Source organism: Rhinichthys klamathensis, unplaced genomic scaffold (assembly GCF_029890125.1).
Source record: "Rhinichthys klamathensis goyatoka isolate OS25496 unplaced genomic scaffold, OSU_Roscu_1.1 h1tg000325l_1, whole genome shotgun sequence".
Lineage (NCBI taxonomy): Eukaryota > Metazoa > Chordata > Actinopteri > Cypriniformes > Leuciscidae > Rhinichthys > Rhinichthys klamathensis.
Genome location: NW_026606840.1, coordinates 445,559 through 459,558, shown reverse-complemented (window position 1 = coordinate 459,558; position 14,000 = coordinate 445,559). Strand labels below are relative to the sequence as shown.

Sequence of the window (14,000 nt, the reverse complement as noted above, 5' to 3'; positions counted from 1 at the left end):
GTTGGAGATGAAATCGAGTAGTCGGGAAATCGTGTAACAAAACTGATATAACTCACTACATATTTCCGTTATTTGTAGTCTTCAGTTTGTTTTTCCTTTTACACAAATACAAACATATATGAGCCGAAAGGAAAAAAAACATTTACATTTACATTTGTATACGGCAGTATGTTGTGACTTATATCAGTTTTGTTACACAAATTCGCAGTAAATATTACATACACTTTTATGCCGATGTTTATTTTAAACTCTCCCTTTTTCTGTTTTTGGTCTCCTCTGACAAAATCTTTGCTTTCTTCGCTTTCTTCCGAGGAGCTGTTGATTCAGCCATGACGACAACATACAGACGCCGGCAATCAAACGCGAGTTGAGCTCATAGGTTGTTGGGGTGGTGGGGGAAGTGACGTAGGCCGTAAAGCGGTCGAATTTTGTAGTTCTTTTTGTGCTCGGGTTCCTACCCGAAACCCGAAGTTACATAGTGCTAGTAAAAGCGATACAGACACCTTCAGGCTTCGGCAGACGTGTCATTCAACCTATTGTAAGTCGATGTACCATCTCAATGGGTTTTGGTAATATATTATAAAGGTTGAAAAGTTCCACAGTGTGCCTTTAAATTACATCCAGTTTATTAGCAACACCGTGCACGGGCGTGAATCCCGCGATATCAGCCTTTGATCTCACAGGTGTCAGATCCACTGCGAGAAGAGAGATCTGTCCGTCTTGCCTGCACTTTTTTCACTCCTCCCCTCACTGCAGCCGCCTACTCTCGACTACATTTCAGGCGAGGCAAGGCGCATCTCAAACAAGCCTTATCTCCCGCCTCGGCCTTCAACCTCCCGTCCCGCGAGTGGGAGTGGTTTCAGCGCAGCCAGCGGAAACGCCCCCAGCATTTAAGACTACTGCTCATTTTTTCAAGATTTTGATAGCTTATTTTATGTACTTGCCGGCTTTTTTTATCATTCAAATTTGGCTGGGTGGCTAATAACACATTTTTTTGTGGTATGAAACTCAGAACACATACTTAATTTTGACTTTACAGGGACTTTAAGAATCACTGCTTTTAAAGCACCCTCCAGCCATCAAGTCAGCGCTTCTGAAACAAATTGATCAGCTTCAACAATATGTGTCAAAAAAAAAATCTATGCTAGTTTTGTGCATTATGAAGTTATATTAGCGTGTTAATATCTGTTGGTAGAAATGGCTGCACATTGATCTTGCATTCCGTCTGGGCTTTTTTCAGAATGTTATTTACGTTAGAAGGGCATCTTTGCTATGTTTTAAAACATTGTGTCAGGTTAAACATCTTAAATCACGGCATTAGACCTAACGATCTGTGTCTAGCTGTTTTTGATTCTGAAAAAAATATTAAATATCAAATAAAAAAATTGAAAAAATGGTTTTGTGCATTATATTCATTCAGTAAGTAATGCACTGAAGTAAAATATGCAAGTATACAGTCTAAATTGAATGGTGCTAACAAATTCGTAGCACCTACTTCAGAGAGACCGAATCCAATCGATACGGCTTGTAATCAGGGCCAACTGCATTCAATTTAATCAAATAACTTCAAAACCTCATGCAGGGCATTGTGAAAGTACAGAAGGAGTTTAGAAAACCTCAACACAAACCATGTTAAATGGAAACCAGAGGACCAAAAAAAACTGAGAAAAACGAAAGTGTGAGACTTCCATTTTCATCTTATCTAATCTCTGCATGGGAAAGAACAAGACTGAACAAATATCCCCAGTAAATAAAAGCTCACATCTGTTTACAAACTGCCTTTTCCTGTAAGCCTCTCATTGCTGTCCATACTTCTGCAGTTCAGCGCTCAGGCTAAAGGCTAATTCGGGATCAGTTGACAAAACAACACTAGTCTGGATATGCAGACAATGACACATGCAACTTAGAATAAAAGCTTTACGTGTTGTGAATCAGATTTCGAAGGCATCGATAAGCAAAGGGCCACTGAGCACTTCAGCAGGTTATAATTAGCTAAGCTTGTCATGCTCAATGACTGAACACTACAAACAAGCACTACAGATAAGGCCAGGAGCACATGACTGTAGCGGGCCTCTGGAAAATAGGGAAATAAAAGCCCTTCTTTAAAAAAAAGTGACCAAGACATATAGGTGCCAGGATGAAAAATTAAATAATTTATTTAAGATGTTAAGCAATCAGATCTATTAAACACTGCACATGCACATCATTAGACAAAAAGTCAGGCCAGTAGGTCAAATTTATGATTGCGCTGCGGATATGTTCTTTTCTCCCACCACAAAAAATTTATAAAACATAATATAAATTAATAATAACACAACTAAATTCTCACCTAGAAAAAAAAAACTCTTACAACTACATATTGTGACATAACAACAATAGCATTTAAAAAAATCATGTGGGTTTTCTTTATGTGTACACTGTCTTGTCAAGAACATGGAGTTATAAAAACATTGAAAAGTCCCAGTCCTGATACTGGTAGGATATCCGTAGTCTTGGAGGGCCTCTCATCCAATCAGATTCAAGGACTGGAACTAACTGTTGCATATATATATATATATATATATATATATATTTTTTTTTTTTATGTATATCATATAAATATATTGTTTTCTATACTGCTAAGTGCTAAGAGGTAGCCTGGGAAAACCCAGACAACTTCCGGCAAATTTAGATTTGCTCTGAAAGTTAGTCTGGCAAAGAGCTCATTCAAGCCCATTTCCAATCCGTCGAAATCGAGGCACCAATCAGAAACGTTGGGGCGGGCTTTACACGATGACGACAGCGCTGGGATTTTGAAGCAGATTTTGTAGCCTAAATTACAGAGATAGATGCCGCCTTCGAACATCACTCGTTCGAATCAGCTATCGCGTCTGTTTTAAGCGTTTCCTTTTTGTTAAAAACGGAGCAAAAAAACAACACACCGCTCTGCATACGTCATCTCCTTCATCGCTCTGATTGGTTTTAGGTCTATCCGCGACGTCCGTTGGTGACGCCCCTCTGGAAATGATTTGTCTATGACGCTTTGCCAGACCATAACTCAGTTACAACTGAGAATGGTCTGGTTTTAACCAGGCTAGCTAAGAGGTTGAATGTGGAGTTTGTCATTTAGGCGACATCTTAATTTATTATTCATGAAATAGCAACAAACAGGAACATTCCTAGCTTAAGGGGTGGTCACACTACACTTTGCCTGAATTAAAAGAATGCATATTTTTGCAGTGAAGTAGAATAAATTGTATATTTTTACTTTTTGGATTTATTTTTGTTTTTTATATGTTGAATTTACGTTTATAAACAAGATACTGCGGTGTGTGACGTCACTTTGATGTTGTGTGCTCAAAGTGCAGTGTGACTGGCTTTATCCTGGATGTGTAACCTACGGTACATAAAGATTGTAGACTGCAGTTGCCACATATGGCATTCTATTCACTGAAATTATTACCACTGATTACAATATTAAAGTCAATACAATATTAAACTCATGCAGCCTTACCATGAAAGTGGTTTAGTATAGTAACAACAACAGGAAAAGTCAAATGCAACTTTGTTTCCGAAATACTTTCCCACCAGTAAGGGATGTAAATAGTCTGTATATAAAGTTCTGTGCTCTGGATCAAACTGATGGAGCCCTGGTGAATAATAAACTCTTGAGCTTCCCAGCAAAAATAGAAAGGTCGTAGAGTAAAGGGAGAGACTATGTTTGGTTTTGGGTATGTGTGTGTGTGTGTGTGTGTGTGTGTGTGTGTGTGTGTGTGTGTGTGTGTGTGTGTGTGTGTGTGTGTGTGTGTGTGTGTGTGTGTGTGTGTGTGTGTGTGTGTGTGTGTGTGTGTGTGTGTGTGTTTTAAAGGGGCACGTCCCCTTCCCTGCTCCCAGACAGAGGCTGCCTTTGGAGGCCCTCTAGAGAGCAGACTGTGTGAATGAGTTACGACAGCTGAGGCCTCTTCCCTCACCACTGGAATCCTAAAACACACACCATCCTGCCAATAAAATAAAATCAACCGAGCAACAAATGCTTATCCAATGCTAATGTAATGTTTTCGTGAGAACCTGCATACACCTAAGGCATTAGAGATTGTCTGCAGAAAACTGCACAGATCACGTTAAATGCGGGTACACGGTCGTACCCATTCCAAAATGTCAGCATCATATCGGCTGTTTTCCATGTGGTCTCTAAACATTATTTCTGTTATGGTCTTGAATAGGTTAAAACTAGAGTTGAGTCTTAGATATATGGCAGTAATAAACAGTTACGGTAACAGTTAAAGGGATAGTTCACCCAAAAATTTAAATTCTGTGTTCAGTCATCATTTACTCACCCTCAAGTTGTTCCAAACCTGTATGACTTACTTTCTTCTGCTGAACACAAAGATGATATTTTGAAGAAGCAACGAAACAGGCCCAAGGCCCCACTGACTCCCAAAGTATGGAGAGAGAAAAAATAATATTATGGAAGTCAATGGGGCCCCATCAACTGTTGGTTACTGACATTCTTCAAAGTATCTTCTTTTGTGTTCAGCAGAAGAAAGAAACTCATACAGGTTTGGAACAACATGAGGGTGAGTAAATGATGACAATTTTCATTTTTGGGTGAAATATCCTTTTAATAATGCTATATAAAGCAATATACCAAACTTACATTGTGTGTTTTCCACACAAATAGGACATTCAATGGTAACCAGACATGGAGTGTTTTTGTGCGTTAGTTAGAGGTTAACTAAGCGGTAACCATTAATCATTTTAACATATTATTAGACACCCAACAGCTGTTTCAAAATGTGTAGACAAACCTATTCGTTCTCTGGCCATTTCATGAAAAAAAAATGTAATTATATCCACCCTAAAAACATTCAGACAATAATCACAGGCATTATTACTAAAAGATGCGCTTGCTTGTCAAGACCTTGAAATAACTGAAATGCACTTCACTAAATCAATGTTTACATAAGCCCTTATTTTTCTTTTTTTAAATTGCTTATCACCTGGAGTGTAGAAAAAGCACCTAAGTTTGCCTTGGACCGAGATGGTCCAACTAGGCCTAGGGATTTGGACACTAGGGATTTCAACCACAAAATTCCTCAGCCAAAAAGACTAAGCCACAGAAATGCCCTTTTCAGCCTAAAATGTCAACAGAAACTGTTACTTTAATAGCCAATAACAGAATCTTTGAGAGAGAAAAAGCAGCGTGAATGTGGGAAAAGATTCCATTTAAATTGGATGTGAAGATAAATGACGATGATGGTTGATTTAACAAAAAACATGCATAAAATAAAATAGTACCTGAATAAACAAATAGATATTGATGACAAAGACCTGTGGCATGTTTCTTTCCCCCCTAGTGATATAGAATGGTAGGCCTAATAATCAAAGGTCATCACGGGCCTTTGGGCATTTCTTCTTTAACTAAATAATTTTAATATAACTTGAAAAAAGTTTTTTCTGAGAAAAACACTCTCTAAACTTAACATACACCCATCACCCTCTTGGTTGTTAAAAATAATAATAAATAATGTTTGCTTGCTGTGAAGCGATTTAACGTAACATCCCATGCAATTCACCAGAAGAGCAATCATCTCTCATGTGACAAGGCAGAGAAGCTTCTGTTACTAAATACGATTCTTTTGGCAATGAAAATAGTTTAATATTAATATAATTCTATTCTGCTTATTCCACACATCATAATAGTGTTCATAATCATAATCATCTCTGTACTGCAAGGCATTTAAAACAAAGGCTAATTCCAAAAGAGCATTTTCAGTTTTGGTTTTCAGCCCAGTGTGTCCAGTATTTTCAGTTTCAGCCAAGAATTTTCATTTCAGTCCATCACTATTGAAAAGCTATATTGGGTAGGAGTGGAGCACATTAATATTGCAAAAGGTTTTTTCTTATTTGTTACAGTTAATAATTGATAGCAGAGGCAATCCATTATCAGGGCCCCTCTCAGCCCTGACAGAACTACTCTGGACACAAATGACCAGTCGGGGTGGGAGGGAGACTGGCAAAGAGAGAGCGAGAGAGAAAGAGAGAGACTGGCAAAGAGAGAGAGAGAGAGAACAAATGAGCAAAAAATGTCTGCACCAGCACCTAGCTAAGCCGGTAAACCCAGCCACAAACTGTTTGTTTCTGCAAAAAGTGGCACGATTATGTTTCCCCCAACTAAGCAGATTTAATGAATCCTGACTAAAAGAAATAATTCTTTTGTTCCTCTGTGCACTCCACTGAATTCAGTGCAGCAAGCTTTTAAAATGCAACTGCATGTTTAAAGGCCGTGAGCGAGAACAGCCATTGCATCGCATGGGTAATGGCTTGGCTTGTAAATGCTTGGAGCACCTAGTGGCTTGCTGAGTTGCATTAAAGCAAAAGGGTGGAGTGCGTTCTTGATTAGATAGGTTGAGCTGCACTGTAAGTCACTAGATTTCTGCATGTTCCCCTCTGGCTCTCTTTCCCTGTTTTGCTCCAACCTCTCAATCTTTCTTGACGCTTATTGCACTGTGGAAAGCTGCTGTGTACTACCAACCATAAACAATAATTTCACAATCTAAGAAATAAGCTACCGCTAAGCAGGACTAAAAAAAGCAACAGTAAACACAGACATGCACATTGTTGTCATTGGGACACATTTCAATCAATACCACAGTCATAGTAGTTTTCTGCGTAGTTGTCTGTCATTTGTGGACATTTCCTATTGAAACAGGACGTTTGGGCAGGATATATATCGACAAGCTACTTGCAAGTATTTTTTATTATTAATGTTATATTTTTTTTATTTCATATATTTTTTTATTGATTCATATCAATGAATACTGGATTATTTAATTGGATATATGTAAAATTATATATATATATATATATATTTAACTGTACATGCTCATTCATTTCCTGTATTTTTACATAGATCATGTTAAAGGGGTCATATAATGGTACATGCACTTTTACAAGTTGATTGTACTGAAATGTGTGTTGGCAGTGTCTGTACACAACCATCATAAAATGATAAAAATCCATCCAGTGTTTTTGTTTTAATCTCCTTATATGTTTTCCCCTTTCTCAAATTGAGCCGTTCGACTGTGTGACGTCACACGCTCGGAAGCCCCTCCCACGATTGTTGATTGACAGGAGCATTTCAACACAGACCCGCCCTCGCTCGTGAGCCAGCTGTCAATCAGTCCGCGCGGACCGGCGCGGTCATTGTTGATATGCTGGAGCACTGTCTATGAGCAGAATGGCGTCTAAGCGATTGTGGTGTTCTGTTCTTGGGTGTAATAACAAACACAGCAGTCATTTTAATGTTCCTAAATCCGAACCGCCGAAGACGCAGTGGCTGAGTTTGTTTTCGAAGGGAATATTCCCCACGAGCAACGTCAATGCTTTCATGTTTGCGCGAATCATTTCACACACCAGACTGCTTTATAAACGAGGATCAGTATAAAGCTGGATTTGCTAAGAAGCTGCTCATGAAAAAAGGATCGGTACCAGCTATTCGTGTTCCTGCTGAATCTCCAGAAGAACGGAAGTGAGTGTAACGTTTTATTAAACTTTATATTAATCTTTGCAAATCGCTAGCTGCACGCTTCACAATGAATGCGTCTAGGTTTACACTCAGGGTACATTACGGCATGTTTTCTATGTATGACGTTCTCAATATAATTCATAATTCCACGTTTATACTGAACAACGCATTATGGTTATTGTGTTACAAACGGTGTACGCACAGAACAGAGGGGCGGAGTGAGCAAAGCTCATTATCATTTAAAGTCATATGCACTGAAACGGCGTGCTGAAAACAGAGCTGTTTTTGACCAGATAAAATAACGTGTTTTTTTTACAATACTAATGAGAATTCTTAATTAAAGTATATTACAAACTTTTAATTTAGACCCTAAAGAATCATATTAACTTGTACAAAAATGGTATTATATGACCCCTTTAATACTTAAAAACACAAATCATTTTAATAAAACTGAAATCTTTAGCAAATCTCACAATGAACATTCTTTTTTTTTTAATGTACATTATAATGTTGTGATGCCTAAATTCACTTTTAGTTTTTGTATTTATTTTTACTTTTAGACAAAATTGTATATAATTTTAATATCTGACATTTATTGGTTATCAGTCATAACATGAAAATAATTATTGGCTTATCGTTGTTGGTCAGAATTTTAATATTAAATGCATCCCTACATTTTTAATTAGCCAATAGGTTTAAATTTCTTCTTGTGATTGGCTACAAAATGCAGTGGGAGGGACATTCTGATTTTGATAAACATTTGATTGGTTTTGATTTAATTAAATACACATTTAAAACTGAAAACATGCAAATAAATAAAACAGAATTTTGTAAATGTATGTTTACACAGATAAATAAGCAAGTGGGGCTGCTCTATTATTGCAAAATTATTTGGGTTAATTTCGTAATCACGATTATTTAACATGACTATGATTGGGTCATCTGGCCAAAACCTTAAATGAGGCATTTATTTATCAATAGCAATATATATCAAGTATATATTTGCTATAAATAAGTTTGATTTGATATCTAAATTTGATACCAATCACAATTCTCTATTCCAATTTCTATACCACAGCAGAATAAGCTAACTAATGTAAGAAATAAAAGTCCTAAAAAAAAATATTATCAGTAGTAAACAGTCAATACTCAGAAATGCAATACAAAAAAAGGGCAAATTACAAACAATAAGTCACTTTAATACCTAATGTACGGATCCAGTATACTGATTCACATTCTGTTTACGTTCACTTAAGACATAGGTCTAACAGATTGGGTTTATGTGAACACTCGCCAAGCCCAGCATTTTGACATACTTTACCGTGCATTTGACCAATTAGGGCAAAATAATTGTCTCGATTAATCGCATTTACATAATCAAAGTAAGCCAAAATCGAAACTTAATTTGGATTAATGCCACAGCCCTATAAGCAAGTAGGCTACATTCCAGATGAGCTCTAAGTGAAAAATCACATGAACGATGAGATGACATGGTCTCAACAGCAGAAGTAAGTATTAATAATACTTCAGACTTCAATGTGAGTTCCCACATTACTCTACCATACCGTACATGTGTTCCCAACTTAATTTGGCGGTTTCACAATTAGTCTCTCCAAGCATTACGAGAAGGGTGCGAAAGAGGAAGTTAACAAAGAAGAGAGGATGAGGCCAAATGGAAAATGCTAAGACACTAAAAAATGAGCCCACATGGACATTTTTAACTGACGTAAGAGTCCAGTTTGAGCAATACTGTGTGGCTAATGTGGGGATTAATAGCTTATGAAATTCTGATGCCACCAGTCAGATGTCCCAGATGGACAGGCCTTAAAGAAAAAAAAAAACTATTTTTATACTTGTGTAGGCACTTATACTATAACTTTAATATACTACTGCTATACTAGCTACCTGTCTGAGAAGACCCTCAGTAAAGCACTGTGCACTTTGAGTCATAAAGAGCATTCCCTGCAAACAGTCGAGTCAAATGATCTGCTCTGCTCTTGAACTGCAGCCAAACCGTCAAAAACACATCAGACTTTTGACCCTATGCCACTAAAAGCTTTGCAGCGCTAGAGGATCCAGAGCATGTGCAATGAACTTCTCAGATAAGTCAGCTGGTCTATTGTTTTCGTTTAGTCCTAACAAAGATATGATTTAGAATAGAAAATGCAAAAACTTATTTTCAGAAGTTGGACAACCTTCAGACAATGAAACAAAGTGCTATTGTGCAATCTCTACTGTTATGATTCCATAACATGTTCAAAGCATTCAAATTTCCAGCTGGTTCAAATGCAAATAATAGCCATCTTTTTAATTATTAAATAACTGAGTGTATTCTGTTTTGAGGCTGCAGGTTGCATGTCTTTCTGCTGTTTCAGCAGTGTTTCAATCATGAGTAGGATATGAGCTACCTAAAAATAATCTTCAAAGACTCAATTTAATTTAGACATAAGACCGCACAGAATGAGAGTTCATAAACAATGGATTTTGAAAGACACTCACTCAAAGTTTGGGTAGGCAAGGTTTTTTTTGTAAAAACAGTAATATTCTGAACTATTATTAATTTAAAGTTTTCTATTTGAATGTATTTTAAAATGTAATTTATTCCTATTGTGGCAAAGCTGAATTTTTAGCATCATTGCTCCAGTCTTCAGGGTCACATGATCCTTCAGAAATCATTCTAATATGCTGATTTGGTGCTCAAGAAACATTTCGTATTATCAAATATGGAAAAAAAAAAGGGGTGCTACTTTATATTTTTTTTTTGTGAAAACTTTTTCAGGATTCTTTCATGAATAGAAAGTTCAAAAGAACAGCATTTATTTGATATGGAAATCTTATGTCAATTTTGATCAATTTAATGCATGCTTGCTGAACAAAAGTATTAATTTCTTTTTTTTTTAAACTCTTTCAAACCCCAAACTTTTGAATGGTAGGTAGTGTACATTTTTGGAGGATGTCTACAAGTGACATGAAACATCGCAGGAAGTCTGAAGCAGATAAAAATTAGCCTGCAGGGTCATCTGAAGATTCCAAGCAGTGGCAAAAGCAATCGAAGCACAAAACTTTTCGATATGCATCTTAAATTAGAGCTTATGTTGATAAAAGTATAACTGGTCAAACACACATATACAGTCTCCAATAGGCCTACACCTGGCATGGGGCTCCTCTTGAAGAGAAGCATTTTAGTTATTAGCCACTCGGCTCCAATAAAAACAGTCTGGTCCTAATCAGCCACTTTCAAAGCACCACATGTGATACACTGAGACCACTCCACCTTCATGCACCAGAAAACAGGATCAGAATGAAGACTAATATTGAGGACAGCACTTCAAAACGACTGCAACAGGAAAGAATGAAGTTTCTGTTATCTTACTCTAAAAAACAGCCAAACAACTAAGTTGCATGATGCAAACTATGGCAAAGGCTTTTGTCCAGCATCACTTTGCTTAAATGCCTCTCAAACAAAATGAAATGTAAAAATTACTTCTGAGAACATGCTGTGGTAAAACAAAGCACTTGTTCTTGCTTGGATCTAATCTTATTATAGCATTGTGTGGATGAGCTCAGAAATCATTTTAATTAGATTTGGAGCCATGAAACATTGTTCATCACATTCAACAGACTACCGTTTACTCTGAAAGCTCAAAGCATGTGAAATCACACCCTGTCTCTCAAGCCTTTGCATTTTCATGCATTAGCTACAAGGATTAGTTGTTATTGCTTATATGCAATAACAACAAGTTGTTATTATGCATTAGTTGTTATTCGAAAGTTCCTTCTAAACAATGGCAAAATATGCATGCCAAATATCCCACTTTTGCAAATGCCTTGCCTTTTTGAGTCTAAACTGTGTTGCTGATTGTACAATGAGGTAAAACATGAATTCAAAAGCAATGTTCCTTGCAGAGCTCCACTAGATTAAAGGAATCCAATAAAAAAAGCATCACATGAGCCTGGAGGTGATTTCTAACATGTTTGGTTGGAGCTCGATAGCGGGCAGAGCTGTAAGTGAGTGATTTCATTACAGATTATTGGTGTATATTACCACTAAGAGGAAGGGAAGACCCCATGGTACACATACAATGTGTGAATGACTAAATGCATTGACTCATCCAGAGCAGACAGAAAGGAGAGTTAAGTTCAGTTGTCCTGGCAACTGAAGTAGCAGCAAACAAAATCGTTTTTTCATATGATTTAGTGAAAAATAAATATTCCAAAAACATCCTTGAAAATGGAATATGACAATGTATTTAATATGAAACTAAAGAAAACATTTGAAATACACAAGATCAAGGAGACAGTATTCCGTGTGATGACCATTGGTACAAGCAGTTAAATTAACAATTAAATTTAAAAATGACAACTTTTGCATGAGTACATACAACATAAACGTGTTTAGATTTGGACATATAATAGTGGTGTATGCAGGTCAAGCCACATTCCATTAAAACAATAAGCATCAGGTTTACGCTTATCTGGTTCTCATTCATTCCCAACTGCAGAGGCTTTGGACTTATGACTACTAACTACTGTCATGGATGCATGAAGTTTGTTGTTATATATATATATATATTCCCAGTCAGCAATGGCTGCCTTGGACAGAGGCATTTTTAAGACTGTTGTGACCATCATGGGTTCTGTTCACACTAGGAATTACATGTACTTTTTATGGTAAAACCACAATAATTAGCTAAAAGGGATAGGCTATATAAAGTATACTTATGATGTGTATTGTTGTTATTCTTACCTAGGTCAATTTTGTCACGTGATATCAACATGGCGCCACCCATGAGGGGGCGACCCTCTCTATGTTGAAAAAAAAAACAATAAAAAACTCTAGCAAGGCTAGCATGTGAGAGTAACATAGTAGGCTACATCATTTAGATATATTTCTCAAACGTGCTCTTTATTTGTGTGTAAATCCTTTATTTAGAAAATAAGTAAGTAAACAAAACTAAAGTTCTCTCCTAACACACCGGTAGGTGTGTCCTACAGCACCGACCAAGACGCCATAAATAAGGATTTTGCACATGCGTTCGAGAAAAACAAACAACTGTGAACACAAACAACGTTCACACACACACAAGTTATTTTTGAGAAACTAAACAAGTTTTAAACTTCTCGGATCCTCGGAATTTTAGAAAGAAAAAGCCTTAACCGACAGACCGCGAGCACTGATTGACCTGGGGTTGTTGGAAAGCGTACTAAAAATTTGCATGAATCTTGCCTCAACAGTACTGCGGTTACAACACTGTCAGTGCATTTGAATAACATTAAAACATTACTTACATAACGCCGTAACTTTTTTTCAGGTGGAGACTTTCTGAGCCACCCCGAGCACACCACATCTCCTCCGCTCATTTTCTTATAATCTTCCAGGAAAATACGCGCTTTGGGTTTCGTGTTTCAACCTGCAACATGTCAAAGCAAAGTCCCAAAATATGAAGTTGAAGATTCGCCTAAGTGTTTTTAGTACGTGTAATGTATTAAACCAACATGAATACCGTCACTCCTGGTTTCCAGCACGTCCACACGAGAACAGCTTCCCGACAGCGACACGGTCGGCTCTTACAAACTCTTCTGGATGAAGTCCTCTCCTCTGGCGAGAGTAATAAATCAAGCAGTGTGTTTAAACAGCAATATTCGTCTGTAGCTCAGTCCCCTATTAGTTTACACACTTTCTCGGTATAAATAATCCGCTGTTTTCTTTTTTTTTCCGAGCTGAAATGCAACGAGGCAGCGAGTGATACTCGCCAAGTTCGGCGTAGTGAAAGCTTTGCTTGATTAACGTTACCTTATTTCAAAGTAAAACAAAACAGTTTCCTTGAAAATATATACAGTTTTTCCTTGTTTTTCCAAAACATTATGGTCGCATTCGCACTGAAGTGCTTTTTAAAGTAGAAAACCTCCCCGATCGTCGACCTTCCCTCCACTTTCACTCCCCACAGCTCCTTGCTGATTGACAAGCATAAACGTCGATACTTTCCCTAAACTCAGCCTCCTCTGGCCTATGGAGGCAGGGAGAAGTCGGTCAAGACAGAGAATAAAGAACATTACATCATGGGAAATGTAGTCTTGAGTGTTGCCCCGTCAGAGGGAAAACACTGAGAAGGTGGCTCGTATTACAAATAATCGTTGTAAACAAATCTTTAACGCATGTCTCAAATAAAACTTGAGTTCCGATTAAGACTCTGATAATGAAGTTTGTTCTTTTGATTCTAGTGTTTTTAATGATTATATTGAACTTTTATATAAATTTTAAAACCATATCGTACTGAATCGGTCCGAGCGTTTAGAGTTAGCAACTCACTGGCTATATTCAAACAAGTGTCAACTCTTAATTTCAGTAGGCTATATGGTAGAAAATGTGTAAGTTAGCTGACTCATTGAACCACATATACAGTGTGTGCACTTTCCCCTCCTATTTTTTATGTAAATGCAAAATTACGTATTTTCAGGCTGTAACAAACTGACCAAGCACCGATATGAATAA

The 14,000-nt window shown here is 37.2% G+C and overlaps 1 protein-coding gene across 7 annotated transcripts in view; it reads right to left on the bottom strand.

Annotated features, from left to right (window-relative positions):
* Positions 1-12,913, bottom strand: part of gab1 (GRB2-associated binding protein 1) — an 87,991-nt gene extending 75,078 nt beyond the window's left edge. For all 7 annotated transcript variants that reach the window (XM_056271728.1, XM_056271729.1, XM_056271730.1 and 4 more), the window contains exon 1: positions 12,797-12,913. In XM_056271728.1, the coding sequence (XP_056127703.1) occupies positions 12,797-12,868 (72 nt within the window). In that variant the 5' untranslated portion in view covers positions 12,869-12,913. The remainder of the gene's footprint in view (positions 1-12,796) is intronic.
* Positions 12,914-14,000: the final 1,087 nt, after the last annotated feature.